We start from the raw sequence: 21,448 nt of genomic DNA, 5'->3' as shown, positions 1-21,448 counted from the left end.
TAATTCAAATTTAAAATTGTTCAATTTTGAACCAAGTCTCAATGTTTATTTTTCAAATTTAGTCTATTCAAATATCATTTTTCAATCGGGTCTTTTTCTTTTCTTTTAAAAATTTCATCTTAAGATCTTCTATGCCCCTTAGCTCCACAGCCGCTGATTTAAGGCTAGGGGTCTTACAAAATAAAAAGTGATTATTCCAAACGTTGTTTCAAGCCTGGGTTGGTTGTAACTCACCCAGCTTCAAAAGGCATCACTCTTTTCCGCTTTCCTCCTGCACATCACTTGCCTGGTTTGTCCCAGCTTCGTGGCAGCCACCATGGTTGCCGCCCCCCACCGCCGACTCACAGAGAGCTCCCTCCGACCTCCAAGGAACTTGCCTGTTACTCTGGTCATCCGAGGCGCCTCTCTTCCATCCCCATCCCTGCAGGACGGTTCCGGTCCGAAGACCTATCAGCGGCAGTTCGGTAGCCGAGATTTTCATGGGGCTCATCAGAGCCCACTATTTCCCCGACTGTCTTGCCACGACGTCAAACCGGAAGTCAATTGTAGGGATTTTTGTGTCATACGATTTAATAATTGCCTAGATCCGTGATAGCGAACCTATGGCACATGTGCCCGAAGTCACATGCGGAGCCATGTCGCCTGGCATGCATGGTATCGCCCATTCCTCTTCTGGGTTTCTGGCACACACAATGATCATCTGGCCTTTTTGCGTTTGGCAGTGCCAGAAACTGGAAGAGCTGTTCTTCCATTTTCCTTCGTGAGTATGTGTGCTCGCCATCTGATTGTCATGCACACATGCATGCTGGAAACAGAAAGTTCATTTCCGGGGGGGGGCACATGTGCCCTGTGTTTTCTTCTGGTAGATAGTGTGTCCTGAAACCCAAGCTCTAGAAAAATCCGATCACAAACCCAAACTCTGGCTCAGATATGTGGACGACACCTTCATAATCTGGCCACATGGGAAAGAAAAACTGGACAACTTCCTCACACACCTCAACAGCCTACACTCCAAAATACAGTTCACCATGGAAACAGAAGTGAACAACCAACTTCCCTTCCTGGATGTCTTAGTCTACAGAAAATCCAATGGCTCCCTAGGACACACTATCTACCAGAAGAAAACACACACAAACCGCTATCTGCACGCACTCTCACACCACCACCCTGCACAGATCAACTCTGTAGCCAAGACACTCATTTCCAGAACAAAACGCTTAGCTGACGAACAACATATAAAAACCGAACTACACACCCTCACTAACGTACTCACATGCAATGGATTCCAAAGAAATAAGATCACCAACCTAATCCAAAAAGAAACCCCCACTAAAATCCAAGACAGAGAACAAGAAAATGGCAAGGCCCTCCTCCCATACATAAAAGGCACCACAGACAGAATAAGCAAAATCCTCCACAAACATAACATCAAGACAGCATTCTGCACAAACCGAAAAATATCCACCATCCTAAGGAACCCCAAAGACAAAATTGAGTTAGAAAATCAAGGAGTATATGAAATCCCATGCACCACCTGCCCCACCACATACATCGGACAAACCAACAGACGAATAAGTGCACGCATAGAAGAACACAAGAACTCAGTCAGAAAAGAGGAACCAACTTCTTCCCTGGTCCAACACCTTAAAGCCACAGGACATGATATTGACTTTAAAAAGACCAGAACTATTGCCAAAACTGAACACTTTAACAACAGAATAATCAGAGAAGCCATCGAGATAGAAAAACGCCCACACAGCATGAACAAACGAGACGATACCTCCCGCCTACCAGCCATTTGGAAACCCGCCCTCATTGACAAACGAATCCCTAACACGACAAATGACACCAGACCCACACTCACGAGTGCCACACCTGATGTCACCACCACACATCCACGCAGAAAGCAGACTCAAACCCACACTGATAATGAGCCACGACCAAGGACCAGAAGCCAGACCGCAGCTGCATCATTAGCCACTTTAAACCCCTCCAATCCATACATGAAGCAGACTGACACCCACCATGAAGAGCTCGCACGGCCACAAACACGAAGCCAAACAACAACAACGCAGCTCACCAGCTCAAATCCCCCTGCAACTCAGACTAAGCTGAGCACAACCAAGCCCCCACCCAAACAGAAAACACCCCCAGCCAATCAGAGCACAGCCAAGCCCCTAACCAATCAGAACACACCTCCACCCAATCAGAACACACCCCCACTAGCAGTTAAAAGGAAGAGACAGCTGCGATCTCACATTGCTCCTGGAAGCACGAAGCCGAGAACACCAGCCTGAAGATGACGAATGAGACTTCGTCGAAACGTCGCCAAGACACTTCCAATTTTACGTGGAAGAAGACCCGAATAACCAAAGACCTACATACAAACACCTGCGAAAACCTGAGAAAACATATATATATATATATATATATATATATATATATATATATATATATATATACATATATATATACATATATATATATATATATATATATATATATATACATATATATATATATATATATATATATATATATGTAGGTCTTTGGTTATTGGGGATTATTCTGTTGTTAAAGTGTTCAAAGAAGAATAATCAGAGAAGCCATCGAGATAGAAAAACGCCCACACAGCATGAACAAACGAGACGATACCTCCCGCCTACCAGCCATTTGGAAACCCGCCCTTATTGACAAATGAGTCCCTAACACGACGAATGACACCAGACCCACACTCACGAGAGCCACACAGGATGTCACCACCACACACCCACGCAGAAAGCAGACTCAAACCCACACTGATAATGAGCCACGACCAAGGACCAGAAGCCAGACCGCAGCTGCATCATTAGCCACTTTAAACCCCTCCAATCCATACATGAAGCAGACTGACACCCACCATGAAGAGCTCACACGGCCACAAACACGAAGCCAAACAACAACAACGCAGCTCACCAGCTCAAATCCCCCTGCAACTCAGACTAAGCTGAGCACAACCAAGCCCCCACCCAATCAGCTCACACCCCCACTAGCAGTTAAAAGGAAGAGACAGCTGCAATCTCACATTGCTCCTGGAAGCACGAAGCCGAGAACACCAGCCTGAAGATGACGAATGAGACTTCGTCGAAACGTCGCCAAGACACTTCCAATTTTACGTGGGAGAAGACCCCAATAACCAAAGACCTACATACAAACACCCGCGAAAACCTGAGAAAACATATATATATATAAAGAATTGTCCTAAAAATGCGAGTTCCAGGTATAGTTATAGAAGAGACGATAGACATCACGATCTCCGGAACGTTTAAAAGTTTAAAAATTTTTATTTTAAAACTTGTGCTAAGCTTTCGTCGGCCCCTACCGACTTCGTCAGAGTATAAAATCCCCATTGAGGAGCTGCTTGCTTTTATGTAATGCTGATCAATTTAGTCATTGCGCGCGTAACAGGCCCACACCCTTGCGTTCCCCCTGAAATTAACTTTTTTTCTGCTTTAGTCATGCTAACAGATGACGATGCACTTCCCCCTGCCTCGTTCCCCATTGTGTGTTGCCTCTTTCTCTCCCTGGGGGGGGTGGGTAATGCAGGGTTATCAGGCATTGCTTTGAAGGTATTTCTCCCGGCTCTCTCTCCCTCATTGTTATGCCTTTCCCATTTAGGCATACACGTTGCCTCCTTTAAACCCATTTATTTTGCTCATGATCTTGTGATGGGTCTGTGTTGTTCTTCCTTGCACCACATGGGGTTAAAGTGGCACACAGACCTGACCAAACACTGAGGAAGAGAGTAATGCGCCCGAAAGAAGCTTTGCCAAAGGAGGAGACTTCCTCAATAATCTACCGTATTAATTGCAGCAATTGCGCAGGTCCTTACATAGGAGAAACATCAAAATGACTGAAAACGAGGGTGCATGTGCACAAACTAGCGGTCAGACGTAAGGAACAGCGCTCCCAGATTTGGATGCATATGGAAGATCATGGTCACGAGTTCAACTTCCAAGAGACCGAAGTCATTGCCCACGACGAAACAAAAGGAGGGCGCCTCCTGAAAGAAGCCTGGTTCTCTAACAACAACTCCCTCAATAGACATATTGACATACCACCGGCATACCAGGCTTTACGGCACCAGGAAAGACTTAAGGAGGACCGATCACTAAGATTGAATGGAGATCGGGGACAAATTTCCTCCTTTAGGCATGGAGAGTGGCCCAATGAAGGTGTGATAAACCCTGATAGAAGGCAAGAGAGTAGGTTAGGGAAACAGCAGAATGAGGAAGATAGGGGGGGTAAGGAAGAACAACGCAGATCCATCACAAGATCATGGGAGGCAACGTGTATGCCTAAATGGGAAAGGCATAACAATGAGGGAGAGAGAGCCGGGAGAAATACCTTCAAAGCCATGCCTGATAACCCTGCGTTACCACCCAGGGAGAGAAAGAGGCAACACACAATGGGAAGGAGGCAGGGGGAAGTGCATCGTCATCTGTTAGCATGACTAAGGCAGAAAAAAAGTTAATTACAGGGGGAACGCAAGGGTGTGGGCCTGTTATGCGCACAATGACTAAATTGATCAGCATTACATAAAAGCAAGCAGCTCCTCAATGGGGATTTTATACTCTGACAAAGTCGGTAGGGGCCGACGAAAGCTTAGCACAAGTTTTAAAATAAAAATATATAGCTAATAATGCATAGTTGCCTTCTGTTAGTAACTAAATTGTATCTCCAGTTTCTTTGGTGATGTTTCATTAAATATACATGAACAACCATTGAATTAGTGATGTATTGACTTGGACTATTTTAGTATTCTATGTACCTTTCTCAAACAAGGAAAGGCTCCTCACCATTTTTCATGACTGCTACGGTCATTATTCTGATTATCTTTACCTAGGTTAAACCAAGTTCCACCTTACAAGTTTCATAAACTTTCATAATAATTAAGTATTATTCTTTTTTTACACGACTACCAATATTTGCTACATCAGGGAATAGTTGCCACTAAAATGTAAAAGGCCAAGATATTTATGATCAGCAGTTTTACTTGATCAGAGCACACTCTACAGCACAGGTCTCCAAACTTGGGAACTTTAAGATTTGTGGACTTCTAGTACTAGAAGACTCTCAGGGTAACCTTCTGACGAAGGAAGAAGATAAATTAGAAAGCATAAGAAAATTCTACGAATGCCTATACAAAAACGAAGGAATTGAGTCAAACAAGGTAGAACAGTATTTGTTGGAAGCCAGCTTACCTCTAATCACTGAAGAAGAAAAGGAAATGTTGAACGAAAAGATCACTATAGAGGAATTAAAAACTGCCCTCTCTAAAATAAAGAAGAACAAAACCCCAGGCCCAGATGGTCTCCCTGGGGAAATATATCAAAGATTTGATGAAGCCCTGAAATTAGAATTACTAGAAATACTTAATGAGGCCCTAGCTGGTATAACAATTCCAGATACTTGGAGGGAAGCGTATTTGATGCTCATACTGAAAGAAGGTGCCGACCCGAAGCAGATATCTAATTATAGACCTATCTCATTGCAGATTACAAACTGTTCATGAATATAATTGCAGAGAGGCTTAAAATTTTTTTAAATCGGTGGATCCACAAAGATCAAAACGGTTTTCTACCAGGGAGACAGATCAGAGACAACTTGAGAATTGTTTTGAACACCATAGAATTTTATGAACAACATCCTGAAAAACAGCTGGCCCTAATGTTTGTCAATGCCCAAAAGGCGTTCGACAATTTGAATTGGACTTTTATGATTAATCAAATTGACCTAATGGGATTCGGGACCAATTTTAGGAAGATGATCGAGAATATCTATCACAAACAGAGGGCAAACATATTAGTGAATGGAGACAAAACTCAGGTATTTCAGATCCAAAAAGGAGTGAGGCAGGGATGCCCCCTATCCCCCCTACTTTATATTTTGGCGTTAGAGGTGCTACTTAGAAAGATTAGAGCCAATAAAGAAATTAAAGGATTAAAGATCAGGAAGGAAACATTCAAAACCCAAGCTTTTGCAGACGACGTAGCCCTCATAATAGAAGATCCATTAGAAACCAGTTTAAAACTAATGCAGGAAATACAGGATTATGGAGAAGTGGCGGGCCTTAAACTGAATAGGAAAAAAACTAAAATAATAGTGAAAAACATGACAGATCCACAAAAGAAGGAATTGGAAGACTTATTAGGCCTCCAGGCAGTTAAGAAAATAAAATATTTGGGAATATGGATTACTGCGAGATTCTCCTCACTAAAAGATGATAATTATATCCCCCTACGGCAGAAAATATATCAAGACCTTGAAAGATGGAAAAGGCTAAAATTGTCGCTGATTGGTAAAATAGCAGCGATTAAAATGAACATCTTACCTAAAATTCTGTTCCTATCTCAAAACATCCCAATAACCTTAGATAAAAAATTCTTTCTGGACCTGAATAAACACATTAGAAACTTTCTATGGGAGGGTAAGAAATCGAGGATCTCCTTTAAGATACTCCAAGGCAAAAGAAATTTGGGAGGATTTGGGCTCCCTGATTGGGAAATATATCAAAAGGCGGCGAAAATAATTTGGATCAAGGAGTGGATCAAGCTACAAGATAGGAGAATCTTGACATTAGAAGGACACGACCTTCTAGAAGGATGGCATGCTCACCTGTGGGATACAAAGAACAAGAAAAAATCCTACTTTCATAAACACAAAATTAGGGAGACTCTTATTCGCACATGGAAGGAAATTAGACAGAGGATTTATACTAAGGTACCCAACTGGCTTTCTATTATGGAAGCGTTGGCGGCCCCAAACAGGAGAGACGATTATAAATTGGGCACATATAAGGACATTCTTGATGAAGAAGGGAAGCTCAAACCTCTGGATTTATTGAGGGACCAGGGTTTCAACTTGGATTGGTGGAACTATCTACAGATTAATTCAAGATTCCAAAAAGATAGAGACAAATTTGGTATAGAAGCTAAATATGGAAATTTTGATAAAATTATTTGAAGAATAGACAAGAAAATGCTAACAAAAATCTATAACTTCCTATTAGATGAGGATAGGGCAGAGATCATAGCAAAAAATCAGCTAAATATTTGGGAAAAAAACCTGGGATATAGACTAAATTTTAACGACTGGGAGATGGCCTGGAATAGGAACTATAAATTAACGAAATCGGCAACATTTAGAGAAAACTATTATAAAATGCTACACAGGTGGTACCTAGCCCTGGCTAGGTTAGCGAAAATGTTTCCAAATCTCTCAGCCACATGTTGGAAATGTGGAAAAACGGTCGGCACCTTCTATCATCTATGGTGGACCTGTCCTGAGACCAAAAAGTTTTGGTCAAAAATTCGACACTGGCTCTGTGAAATAACGGGACAGGAGATAGTCCTAGCCCCAGAATCCTTCCTCCTGGGTATAACTGAAGATGGCCTTAATAACAACAAAACGCAACTCATAATCCAGATTACAACCGCGGCTAGACTAGCCTTTGCGAAATACTGGAAAAATAAATCTATACCCTCAGAAGAAATATTAATAAACAAAATCCTAGAGTGCGCAGAAATGGCAAAATTGACGAGTGAGTTAAATAATGAGGAAAATCTAAATATTATGAAGTATGGGGAAACTGGTATAATTGGTTGAAGAACAAGATAAAAACATGATTTTAGGATATGACCTGTTTTGTATTCGAATTCGAGTTATAATGCATAGAATATTGTATAGCCAAGGATGAAGTTTATTTAACGTATGATTCACCAAATTGTATAAACACTGTACCTCTGAAGGAGATAGAGATTGTATATTTTCTTTTTATTATGGAAAAATTCAATAAAGTATATTTAAAAAAAAAAGATTTGTGGACTTCAACTCCCAGAATTCCTCAACCAACATGGCTTCTTGGCTGAAGCATGGCTGGCTGAGAAATTCTGGGAGTTTAAGTCCAGAAGTCTTAAAGTTCCCAAGTTTGGAGACCCCTGCTCTACAGGCTAGTCTTAGATAAGGAAACTAATTTTAATACTCCCAAGAGCCGTTACAAGTGTCCATTCCCATCGTATTAGAAACTTGTTATTTTTCATACACTCTCTTCCTTTGTGTTTTCTATGTTGTGATTTTTCCTAATGTTCCCTAGACACATTTTGTCACTTCACTCAAGATTGCACCCATAATTTTCTCATTGTATCAATATTATGACTATTTTTTTTCTTTTCCTTTGGTAAGAAAATGGTAAGCCAACCACGTACTTTGAGATTAAGTGGACCTTCATCCATAACCAAGCAATTATCAGTTGGTAACTATTGGGCAAGGCCCAATAAATTACTTAGTTATAATTATATTGGCCACTTGTGGCTTCTTCATCTTCCACAGGGATGTTGTAATGGTTTCTTTTAAGTATTGTAATTGCTTTCTCAATAACTGGAAAATAACTGAAAAGCTCAAGGTCTGTTGCTTATCAGAGAACTGTTGCTCACTGTAACAGCATTGCCAAAAAGGCATTAAGAATTGTTAACCTAATTTTGAGAAGCTTCTTCTCTGGTAACACTCTATTGCTAACTAGGGCATACAAAACCTTTGCCAGACCAATTCTCGAATACAGCTCATCTGCCTGGAATCCACACTGTGTATCAGAGGTTAATACAATTGAGCGGGTCCAGAGGTATTTCACAAGAAGAGTACTCCACTCCTCTACTCACAATAGAATCCCTTATGCCACCAGACTTGAAATTTTGGGCTTGGACAATCTGGAACTGTGCTGCCTGTGGTCTGATCTAAGCATAGTTCACAAAATTGTCTGCTACAACATCTTACCTATCAATGACTACTTCAGCTTCAACCTCAATAATACACAGGTAAACAATCAATACAGACTCAAGATAAATCGCTCCAAATTCGATTGCAGAAAATAAGACTTCAGCAACAGAGTGGTCAATGCCTGGAATGCTCTACCCGACTCCATTATTACATCCTCAAACCCTCACAGCTTCAACCTTAAACTGTCTACCGTGGATCTCACCCCATTCCTAAGTGGTCCGTAAAGGGGGCATGTATAAGTGTACCAGCATGCCTACCGTCCCTGTCCTTCTGTCCCCATTTATTTGTATTCATTTCCCTCGTTCATGTCCATGTTCATATTCATACCTGCTTCATACTTGTCATTAGTTTGACAAACTAATAAATACATTAAATAAATAAAAACACAGATCTTTATATATACATATTTGCCAATATGTAATAGCCAGGGTATTGATTATTATTATCTTCATATTAAGATTGCTTGATGTACTACTTCTAGAAATGTACTCAATGTACCTGACATAAATGATGGTTTCACATAAACCATAAAAATAAAATTAACAAATCCTTAAAATAATAGAAAATTAAAATTCTGTTTATATTCTATTCATTTCTTTCTAAGACAGATTTTCTCCTAAAACTATCCAGTAGTACTATCAGTAGAAGTAATTTTCATAATCTATCAGAGAAATCAGTAGTAGTCCAAAATAAATGGCCTTGTTATGGAGATGAACTGTCATTGTCTAGCACTTCTTTTCCTAAACTTCCAGTCATGAGGGATTCAACCTCCCAAACTTCCAGTCTTTATTGCTGTTTTTGAGAATAGCATGAAATCTCTGTATCTCAAGTTGCCCAGGTTTTAAAAGATAGGTCTAAAAAGGTCTGGAAGTGAAACTACTGAATCTCATATCGTCTTACGTGATTATCATCTTCTTAGAACCTTAGAACCATGGGATGCCCTTTTTGGTTTCCTCATAATAAACTGGGGTGACATGGCCATGTGGTCAAAGTACACAAACTGAATTCACTCTCTTACTCATCCTTTCCTTTTCCTGCTTTTTCTTCTGTTCATCTTCTGTGATTTTTCTCAGAAATAATGGCAAATAGCAGTTATATAATATAAATATCTGAGTGGAGTATTTATTCTGAGATTGCTACTGCTGGGGCTTACAACTTGTCTGGCTGGTTTGACTATTGATTACTTGGGTAAGACTTCAGGTGCAAAATTATTTGATCTGTTGTTGGTTTCTGCCTCTAGGCAACATTCATTACTTAATTCCGTTCTTACAATCTATTGTACAATCTACAATCTCTGTTTTTTACATCATCTCTATTTTTCAAGTAATCAGTTTGCTGGCTGTACATGAAATGAATAGCAAGGTACAACCAGTGGCAAGCAAATAATTTTGATATGCAGCTGTGCTGGAGTGGTGGGAGAAGCTAAGCTAGTTTGTGTTACAATAACCCATGATTAATGTGATGCCTGAACACAGTAACTAAAAAGAAGTTCTTGAGTTAATGCAGAGCAAAATGGCAAGACAGTAATTCCAGGCAGGGAATTCCATTAATAATTGTAGAGACACAATATACCATCCTTGAGAGAATTATTGATCAAAAATGTTTGTTACACAGTGAATTATTCATGGTTAATGAATAGTGTGCTTAAAGAAAATGTGTACTGAAGTCTTGCCATAAACCTGTAAAAACAGGGAAGGAGTGATATTTAACTTTGCAGATGGAAGAAGTGATTGTGGATTCATACACAAGGTAGAGTCTTCATAACTGTGGTTAAACATCAGAAAGGTGACTAGCTGAATATGCTTTCAATTGCTATATATAAGATTTAGTATCCCTGTCATTATTAGCCAAAACTATGTTTAACTTGTTTCAGAACACAGGTGAGAGCTTTTTAAGTGCAGAATTCTGATTTTTTATATTATTGAACAAATCTAACACTACTTTATATTAGGTTCCAGTAATCTTGTGCTATCCAGGTGTTTTGGCCCATGACAGTTGCTTATTTTGGTCCATGCAGATTGGGGACTGACAGGTGGTAAAGACAAAAGCATCTGGAGGGTATCAGATAGCTTGATTTTGATTGTTATAGAGAGCTTTTGGATCTTTGGAAGTCTACAGTCAACTATTAGAGTTTGGAGAAAAAAAATATTTGCAGGATTAATGTAATGTGTATTGAGTTTCCAATTTAGCTCCTTATGAATGTGTTTGGCCTAAATTTTAATCACTATAGCTATTGATAGGAATTCTAGTCCTAAATATCGACACAGTATTGGGTCAGAAAAGAGAGCACCACATGGAGGTGGTTATTGACTAATAGCAGACCCTCTTCACCATCTTTTAATTCATATTGCTGTACTTTCATTGTTTTTTATTTTCATTGTTTTATACTATGTTTTAAATTTTCAATTGTTATAATTTTACATTTTACTGTTTTAAGCTGCCCAGAGTAACCCTATGGTGAGATGGGGTGCAAATAAATTTAATAAATGAATTAAAATAACACTTTCTTCCATTCATCTAATACAATTACTTCTAATTTATCTATAAAACATTCATTTGCATTGTTAAAACCTCAGAACAAAATAGTACAATTACAATTACATTTACATTAAAATCATTACATTACAATTACAACTACATTACTCATTATATCCATAGGTATATATTTTTAATTGGTAAAACAGACTTGGATTGATATGGTTTTTGGTATGGAGGAAGAAAGAGATTAGTATTTAATAAGCATATAGAAGGCCAATAAAAAGGCATTAACAGTAAAAATGAAGCTTTACTGCCTGATAATATAATATTATTTCTAGTACAGCAAAGATATGATTTAATTAAGGAAGCAAGTTTTAACACTTCTTTCCTTTTTTTCATTTAAGCAAATGTGCTTTTTAAAATAATCATCATAGTTGTACAGGTAGTTCTCAAGTTACAACCACAATCGGAACCAGAATTTCTGTTGTTAAACAAATGAGTTGGGCCTAATTTTATGACCTTTTCTGCCACAGTTGTTAAATGAATCACTGCAGCTGTGAAATGAATCACATCACGGTCATTAAGCTTATCAGTTTCCTGCATTGACAAAGTCCTTGTCAGAAGCTGTCTGGGAAGTTCTCAAACGGCAATCCTGTGACCCTGAGATGCTACCACCATCACTAATACATCTCTGTTGTCAAGCATCCAAACTCTGATCCTGTGATCAAGGGAATGGTAGAATGGATGTAATGCGAGGACTGGTTGTGAATCATCTTTTTTCAGTACCATAGTAATTTTGAACAGTCACTAAAAATGGTTGTAAATCAAGGACTACATGTAATAATAACATATATCTTTTTGTATAAGAATGGATCTTTTCTTTTATGTACACTGAGAGTGTATGCACCAAGACAAATTCCTTGTGTGTCCAATCACACTTGGCCAATAAAAAATTCTATTCTATTCTATTCTATATAGTCTAAGAAGCAGACAAATTTTGCTATTCAGTACGAAACATTATTTTTTGTATAGGAAAAGAATGCTCAATAGATCTGCTATTGGAAATCCATGATATTGTCAGAAAGAATCCTCCTTTCAGTTACAGATCCATTATTGCTCAAGCAGGATAATCTTTTAATAAAACATTTTCAAAGCCTTATGTTGCTGTATAATTGAGCTGAACATGAGTAAATGATTTCAGCAGGCTGGGGAAGCAGGAATTACTCTATAGTTACTCTCACATGAATGCCTGGAAATGAAATTTGGATTCCTGAAACTCGTTGTTGTTCAGGGTGCCAAACATGAGGTTTGATTGGTGCCTTATCTCCGCTTTTTCTCTGCTTTATTCAAGGACGTCCCATGAAATGGAGATGACCCACGCAGAAAAAGAAGCAAATGGAGTAGACAATCCCACTTTTATTGTAAGTTTATATTTTCATTTTAAATTAAATAACTATATAAAAGAGTTTCAATCACATAAAATAAAGAGCAAGAATGATGTGGGCAATAGTTGGTGTCATATGCCATCACTCGATCGGTTTATTGTAAAAAGTATGCTTTTCCTCCTGAGATCTAACAGAACGGCATTTGGCACATTCAGATCTAAGCTGTAACATTTACTGCTTGTATTTCCCTTTTTTTAGTCTGGAAAAAAGTAGGAGAAAGGACTGGTATTCATTTTAATATGTGTCCTTCCTCCTATTTTTGTCAGGTTATTAATTCACTATGAATCAGATATTGTAATTTCCTTCTCGGTTTTTAGAAAAAGATAATGTATTATTTCTTGCTATTCACAGTCTACCTAAAATAGAACAAACTGTGACAAATATAATGTTACAATTTCTCTCACATTATATGTTTGGAGTTTTTTAAAAATACAATTTCTCATAAAAAAAATCTTGAAACAGTTTTAAAGCCTTTTGCACGTTCTTTCTTTCTTCCTTCTCCTACTCCTGCATGCCATTTATGTAATACATTTATAGCCATTTAGTTATATTTTGAAATTTGTAGTTCTCTGAATTTAATTATTTCCTTCATTTTTATTTTCTCCTTAAATTTTTGTTGTCTCTTTTACATTATCTGTCAATGTGGTTCATTTCTATGTGTCTATTGATAGCTGATTTATTGGAATGCTAAGCTCCCAGGAATTCTCTAACAGTTTTGATTTGTCTTGGTCCAGGATACTCTCAGTTTCCCAGTTAAAATTGTTGTTGCGTCTACTCATGTGTTAAGAGGGTAAGGAGTTTTCATCTTGTCTTCTGACTGCTAGTTGGTGTTCATGGATATGCCCTGCTAGTCTTCTGCCTGTCTGTCTACATAGTGGCTGTTACAGACTTTACACTCTATGTTGTAGATGACGCCCAATTTTTCTTTTTTCTTTTCCTTGTCTTTTGATTTCCTTAAGATGTTTTGGAGGGCTTTAGTTGGTGTGTGTGCTACAGTGCTGTTGTGTCTTTGTATTAGTTGTTTTCAAAATGTTTTTGATGTATGATAGTGTTATCTTTTTTAAAGCTTATATTAGTTGTCTGGTAGTTGTTTGAATGGTCAGGCATTTTTTGATAAAGTTGCCCGGGTATCCATTTTATTGGAAGATGTTGTATAGATGGTCTGTTCCTCTTCCTGATGTTCTGGGTTGCTATAGTGGGTTTGTGTTCGTTGTAATACTGTTTATATACAGCTCCTCTTGTGGGAGGTTGGTTTGTTAATGTGGTAATGAAGCACTTGGTTAGTGTCAGTTGAACCCTGAGCTGCATATATTCTCTTGGTATGAGAAGATTCATTGTTTCTGCAGACTGATGATGGTAAACATTGTAACTTCACTGAAGATGGTGCTACAGTTCTAGACTATGAAGAAAAACCAGAAGACTTCAGCAGGCAAGGTGGTAACAAACTGGCATACACTGTCACAGATATACCTCCATGGCATCTTTGCATCTTCCTGGGAATTCAGGTAAATCTTCAAAGAACAAGTTAGCTGGGAATTCTTGGCAGGGGTATGTTGTGCAAAAAGGTGAATAAAAATGTGAGTCAGCTAACACAATATAAGGATGTCTGTCAGGCAGACAGACTGTGTCTGCCTGCTGCCTACTATAATCTCTCTTTCTCTCATCTATCAATAATCTATCTATCTATCTATCTATCTATCTATCTATCTATCTATCATCTATCTATCTATCATCTATTTATCTATCTATCTATCTATCTATCTATCTCTCATATCTATCTATCTATCTATCTATCTATCTATCTATCTATCTATCATCTATTTATCTATCTATCTATCTATCTATCTATCTATCTATCTATCTATCATCTATTTATCTATCTATCTATCTATCTATCTATCTATCATATCTATCTATCTATCTATCTATCATCTATCTATCTATCTATCTATCTATCATCTATTTATCTATCTATCTATCTATCTATCTATCATATCTATCTATCTATCTATCTATCTATCTATCATCTATCTATCTATCTATCTATCATCTATTTATCTATCTATCTATCTATCTATCTATCTATCTATCTATCTATCATATCTATCTATCTATCTATCTATCTATCTATCTATCTATCTATCTATCTATCTATCTATCTATCATCTTTCCTGCAGTTTTCTTGGCAAGATTTTCAGGAGTGGATTGCCATTTTCCTTTTCCTAGGGCTGAGATAAAGGACTAGTTCAAAGTCACCCAGCTGGCATCATGCTGGAGATGGGACTAAAACTCATGGTCTCCTGGTTTCCAGTCCACAGCCTTTAACCTCTACCCCAAATATTTAAATATAAACATAAATAAATAAAAGAACCTGGGAGTCTTTTATTTGTCTTTACAAAGTATTAAATTTATAGCAGCAGAGATTTTCCTGTCAACTTAGTGCAAAATCCTATCAGTCACTTCAAGAGTAAGCTGGGCAACTTATACATTTAATGAATAAATTTTAGAAAATAAATATTTTTGTATTTCTGAGGCTGCTTCTAATTTATTGTTGTCCCCTTCTTTTTGACCGTGTATCTTCATCAGAAGAGAAATTAATTCCTAGTTTTGTCTAAGTCAATGAAGTATGACAACGCAACTGCCATGGCTTGCATAACTGACCATAGGGATTTCTGTTCTCTCTTTCTATCGCCTGAGGTCTTTGACAATACTTCACCTGTCTCGTCTTGTTTACGTAGAAAATGTTACTAGATCCAGCATACTGGCAAAGCATTATTAGCCAGTTCTTTGAAGAAGCAGTTTTTGGTTATAAGTCACTTCTTCACACTAACCTGAGTGTGAAAACTGAAACTGGGACATAGGGGATTCATGATGAGAGTTTCTACCATTCTACACCTTCCTCATTCTGGAGATAGAGTGCTACTAGTCATCACCCATATAGCTAATCACACCCTAAGCAGGTTTAGAATGTGTACTTATGGAGAAGGAATCATACTAAAATGCACTAAATTGTTTGGATAGATTAAATGTAAGCAATTCAACTTATCAAAGGAATTAAATCAATTCTGGTTTCAACTGGGTAAATGTATTGTTTCAACTGGGTAAATATATTTCAAAAATCAAATAGAGGTTCCACCAAGGACTCCACAAGTGATTACCTAATTTAAATGCTACGAATAACTTATGAAGCAATTCACAGGAATGTACATGAAAAGAAAAACATCTATTGTTTCACAGTATGGCCTAGTTTAAACTTAATTCCTTGTGAGCTGCTCAAAAGCTCACAAAGCTGCTCATAAACTCAAAATCCACAATGTAGAGATTTCTGCAAGGAATCACCTTCCAGTTGGGAGATACTTCAGAATTTAACCTAATGCAAAGTACCATGCTAGTCTAGGGAATCTTTTGTACGGTATAATTAATAGTTTGACATCTACATGTGATTCAAAATCTTATATGAGAAATCCCATCATCCTTCAAAGTACTTTCTGCCATTTGAGTTGAAATACGGTATCAGTTTCTTAGCTAAAATTTATTTGAGTTAGTTTTTATATGGTCAGAGGACTTCTGGCAGATGGTCAGTTCTGTCCTTTGATAAGATAAGACAGATGCCACCCAAAAGTCACAGACCATTCAGTCCATTGCATAGTTTGGATGGGAAATGGAGATACAAAAATGTGAATTTTGATCTCTCTGCAAATAGGATTTCTGGTATTTCCTGATTTCATTGTCATCAGTTACTGCAACAACACATAGATTTGTCAAATTGAGGAAATTTAATAGAAAAGGAAGGTCAGCAGAATGAATGCTAGCTATCACTGTGGCCTTGGGTTCTATGATAGTTTAAGTTTTCTCTTCTATTTTTTTTTTCTAATTGTAGGCATTTAAACTTCACTTTCCTTTATAGTGAAATGCACTGAGACTTGCAAAAGCAGTAAACTAATTTAAACAGTAAATTTGATCATAAAAACAAGAACAGGCTAAAGTACAAAGAATTTTTTTTTAAAAAAAAAATCACATCAAAAGTTTGGTGGTACCATATCTGAGGCTTAAAAGGGGAGGAGCTTATAATATTTTAAGATGGTCTTTTATAATATAGGCACCACCACACAAAAAGTATTGTTTTATGCACTCACCATTACAATTGGTAAGCAGGACTCTTTTTCTCTTAATTGCATTTCTTCCCTCTTCTCTGTTTCTTAGCATTACCTGACTGCACTTGGAGGTCTCGTCGCAATTCCTCTCATCCTTTCCAAATCACTTTGTCTGGAGCATGACACTCTGACACAAAGTCACCTGATCAGCACCATATTTTTCGTCTCAGGGATCTGCACTCTTCTTCAAGTTATCTTTGGAGTAAGGTAGTCATATATATCTACAGCATGATGTCTCTTTTTGATTACATCTACCCATCCCATCAGATTCAGCAGGAAGGGCATGCGCAGGTCCCACCTGTTAAGGAATTCCATCTGGCGGGACCCAGAAATTGTGCCTTTTCTGCTCTGACTCTTACTAGAACAGTGATGGTTAACCTTTTTGGTGCCAACTGCCCAAAGCACGCACATGCACGTGTGAACGCATGTGTGCGTGCCCGGCCCCCAAAATGCAATGCAAGTGCCCCCCCGTGCATGCACCTCGCCCCCCCGTTTTGGTTTCCAGGTTGGTGCAGGAGGCTTTCCAGGCCCAAAACAAGGTGCAGGGGGGTCTCGTACAACACTCCCATGCCCCGTTTTGGCTTCCAGGTTGGTGCAGGAGGCCTTTCAGGTCCAAAATGGGGTGCAGGGGGGGGGCTGTGCGCATGTACGAACTCCAAAATACAATCTGAGTGCCCCCCATGCATGCCCTCCACCCTCCCATGCATGCGTGGCAGAGACCTGAAGACCAGCTGGCCGGTGGGAGGTGCGCTCGCATGCATGGTGGAGCTGGGCTGGGGCAACGGCTGGCATGCCAAGCGACATGGCTCCACGTGCCACTTCGGGCACGCATGCCATAGATTTGCCATCACGGGTCTAGAACTTCATTTCCACCCCACCCCCAAGGTGAGGTTAATCCCATTTCTTTTAGCATTCAAGAAAGTCCTTAAAATCTGGTTTTCCTAGCAACTTTTGAGGATGTTTGGAAGCCTGCATGGTGGTTATATGATGTTGGGTGATTGTTATTCTCCTCCTATCTTGGATTTTTTTTATGCTTTCATTTTTAGTCATTTCCATGACCTGGATGACTGAGAATCTCCATAGACATTAAGATTGTTATATTGTTCTAATTGTGATTGTGATTGTATGTCACCCAGAGTCACATTTTCAAGGACAAAAACAGCACTGGTTGCGTTTGTAGATAATCTCTGACAAGGGAGGGATGAAGGTAGTGTATACAATCCTTGCTCTCTTGGTGGCTTTCAATACCATTGACTGCACTGGTATACTTTGGGGCCAGTTGTGGGGCTGGATAGCACAATATTAAGATATATTTCTGCTAAGTGGCATATTTTTAACAATACTTATTTAAATTACTTGGTCTGTTGTGTGGATGTTTGGGTGGTTTAAGGGTGGGGAATTGTGATGGGTGGGAGTATGTTTGGGGATTGTTATGTGTGTTGGACCTGGTCTTTGGGTGTTAAGTGAATTTCGTTGTATGGGTATACTGTGTATACACGTACAATGACAATAAGGTTTTGTTGTTGTTGTTGTTGTTGTTATATTATTATTATTATTATTATTATTATTATTATTATTATTATTATTATTATTATTATTATTATTATTATAGAAACTTTTTATCCACTGTTTCCAATAGGAATTAACAAAATCTTATATGGGGCTCTTAAAGCAATATAACGATGAGGAATTTTAAAGCAGAGGTAGGGTTTTATCTTCTTCCTTACATGACCTTACAAGGAATGTCACCAGTTTAGAAGAACGTTAAGGTCCATTTATCCATTCATATGATCATGGAGGGAATTTAAACATGTGCTGTTGGAATGCAGTGGCTACTTGTATTCCAAAATGATCCACCCTATTTCTTTGACATATAACCTTCCTTATATTTGCCTCTTGAGTGTTAAAGGACATGCATAACCTGGTCTTTTATTTTTTTGGATGAAAAATTTAGCTCATTAATCTGAGACGTGCTTTATATGGATCACCTTTCCAGGCTTAATTTTTCTGCAATAAAAATCACACATATCCACAAACACACATTTTTGTTTGCAATACAGAATAAATAATGATTTTGGAGTGATTTTTTTGTTTGTTTGCAATACAGAATAAATAATGATTTGGGAGTGATTTTTTTTGTTTGCAATACAGAATAAATAATGAATTGGGAGTGAAGGAGAGATTTTCTGCAGGAAAATTTGTTCCAGATTATAATCCAGGTTAAGAACTATTCCAGTTTAAAGCCCTGAGCTGTCTTCTTCTCAAATGCCTTTTCTCCAGATTAAATGAACTTTTTAAAAATAAAAACAAAGAAATATATAGGATCAGGTGAGTTAAATAGAGTCCAAATCAGGCTGAAAATCCTGACACGCCTTAGTTCATCTGGATGATTCGGTTTTAGTCATTCTAGCATGAGTTTCTGCCTTCAGTCCAGCCTTAGGAAAATATAAAGGAAAGTACTTTGGACCTTGTAGCGAAAAGCAAAAACAAACTTAAGAAACATAAGGGCAGCTGGGCAACCATCTGCGAATAAATTTTTAATGAAAATTTCCTTTTTTAAATGAATGAAACTAAATCTGTAGATACAACCACAAAATTTACTGGGAACTAGAATCAAAAGAAAAGAATGGAAGGCAACAATCACTCACACAGTTCTAAACAAAATCAGTGCAGACAGCCTAACTAAACTATGTATTTATACCTGAGATGAATAGGCTCTTGGGATTGAGGAGACGTTTCCAGTTCATTTAATTGAGGAATACTTTGAAATAAATAATCTGGACTTCTGCTTGGATGCTATTATGGAGATCTTCCTAAATCTTGCTGTGCCAAATGAAGCAAAAAGTTCTATCTCAGTGTCTTGACTCTAGCTAACAAATCAGAAAATTATATACTGTAGCTGCATTGAAATAAAAGGTTAGAGATAGAACTTTAATTTGGATATGCAGTATGCACAAAACTGGGATTAGACTCAAAGGCCTAAATGGCTAAAGGTAGTCCTTGATTTATGACAATAATGAAACCCAGCATTACTGTTGTACATCATGATGGCCATGAGCCAAGGCATCCACGTGACTGACCTGATTTTACAACCTTTTTTGCAGAAGTCATTAAGTGAACACCGTGATCATTAAACAAACTCATCATCCACAATGGGAGTTTTTCGCTGGAAACTGAAAATAAACACTAATTTCCAACAAAAAAAAATGTCTTAAATTGTGGCAATATGACCATGGGATGTGGCAAATGGCCATAAATTCGAGCACCCAAAATGCAATCAAGTGACTATGGAGGGAGCCTTCCATTGGAATTTTGAATCTGGATCATAAGTACCAGAGTGAAATGCTATCGGTTTGGACCAGTTCGCCCAAATCAGTAGTAATAAAAGCTACCGGTTCAAGCAAACCGATAGTAAAAAAAATGCTACTGGTTCAGACGAACTGGTATTTCCGACAATCAGCTGTGCCACACAATTTATATTTGCTAGAAAGCAGGAAATCCTGCTTTCTAGCAAATCTAAATCGCTCAGCACAGCTGTTCTCCCCCTCGCTGTTCTACTTACCTTAGAAAAGGCTTCTTAATCCTCCTTTTTCAGACCTGCGCAGTAGTGCCTGTGTTGCACCTGCGTGAAAAGCGCTTGTTTGGCATGCACCACACATGCGCACACGCAGTGAACCAGTAGTGATGCGAACCGGTAGCAGACTTCAGAGCATTTTACCCCGATAAGTACCTTTTGGGGTGGTAACTTCAGATGGTCACTAAGTAACTGATCATAAGTCAAGACTACGTATATTTTCAACTCTATAGATTCTTTGATATATCTTATTTATTTATTTATTTATTTATTTATTTATTTGTTTGTTTGTTTGTTTGTTTGTTTCCATTTCTATACCGCCTTCTCCAAATGGGACTCAGGGCGGTGAACAGCCAAAGTAAAAAACAGAGCATACAAAATTTAAAAAACAGTATTAAAATAATTAAATATTTTGGCTGTAAATTAAAACAACCCAATTTAAAATCAATTTAAAATTTAACTCAAGCCAGCCCAGCTTGAGCAATTTCATATCAAGCATCTACTACAAAAATATCAATGTAATCTCAATATCAGAGTTCCAAGTAACAACCCCAAAGCAATTAAAACTCTGAGGGCGTTTCCTCAAAGCATAATGTCAGAGTTTAGGCAGCATAACTAATATTATGAGATAAATCCAGGAGCAAAATACAGCACACAGAGCCTTTAGACACGGAGAGCAATGAGATACACGAAGAGAGAGAACATGAGGAGAAGGGAGATGCCCCCTAATGGCTTCCCTTATATAGGCAGCTTTTTACGCAGCTTCTTAAAGTGGCAGCAACCCTGCTTCCTCACTCCCATTGCATCAGCTTTCAGTTACTTCCGCTTACAACTTTCCATCAGTTTACAGCTATTAAATTTACATTCCCTGATACATAATTTTATTTGGGATGTCATATTGGCACAGCTGATGAAAACCCGACTCTGAAGGACCCAGGGTTTTCCCCATCCAAATCAAAACCCAAAGTTCTTGCCCCCAGGCC

At 38.2% G+C, this 21,448-nt stretch overlaps 2 protein-coding genes across 4 annotated transcripts in view; one reads left to right on the top strand and one right to left on the bottom strand.

The window, feature by feature from the left end:
• STRA8 (stimulated by retinoic acid 8) overlaps positions 1 to 21,448 on the bottom strand; it is an 87,016-nt gene that overhangs the window by 12,046 nt on the left and 53,522 nt on the right. The gene's annotated exons all lie outside the window — the stretch shown is intronic.
• The window catches only part of LOC117655949 (solute carrier family 23 member 1-like), a 57,322-nt gene that overhangs the window by 11,252 nt on the left and 24,622 nt on the right, over positions 1 to 21,448 (top strand). The window contains exons 2-4 of one of the 3 annotated variants that reach the window (XM_034403856.3): positions 12,644 to 12,713; positions 14,084 to 14,242; positions 16,941 to 17,098. In XM_034403856.3, coding sequence (XP_034259747.2) covers positions 12,657 to 12,713; positions 14,084 to 14,242; positions 16,941 to 17,098 — 374 coding nt within the window. In that variant the 5' untranslated portion in view covers positions 12,644 to 12,656. Of the gene's footprint in view, positions 1 to 12,593; positions 12,714 to 14,083; positions 14,243 to 16,940; positions 17,099 to 21,448 lie in introns of those variants that run through there. The other 2 variants (XM_087873940.1, XM_034403857.3) reach the window with 2 other exon arrangements.

Source organism: Pantherophis guttatus, chromosome 7, assembly GCF_059756535.1.
Source record: "Pantherophis guttatus breed Tessera chromosome 7, ASM5975653v1, whole genome shotgun sequence".
Classification (NCBI taxonomy): domain Eukaryota; kingdom Metazoa; phylum Chordata; class Lepidosauria; order Squamata; family Colubridae; genus Pantherophis; species Pantherophis guttatus.
Note: the sequence above shows the minus strand (reverse complement) of the source record. Positions and strands in the feature narration are given on the sequence as shown.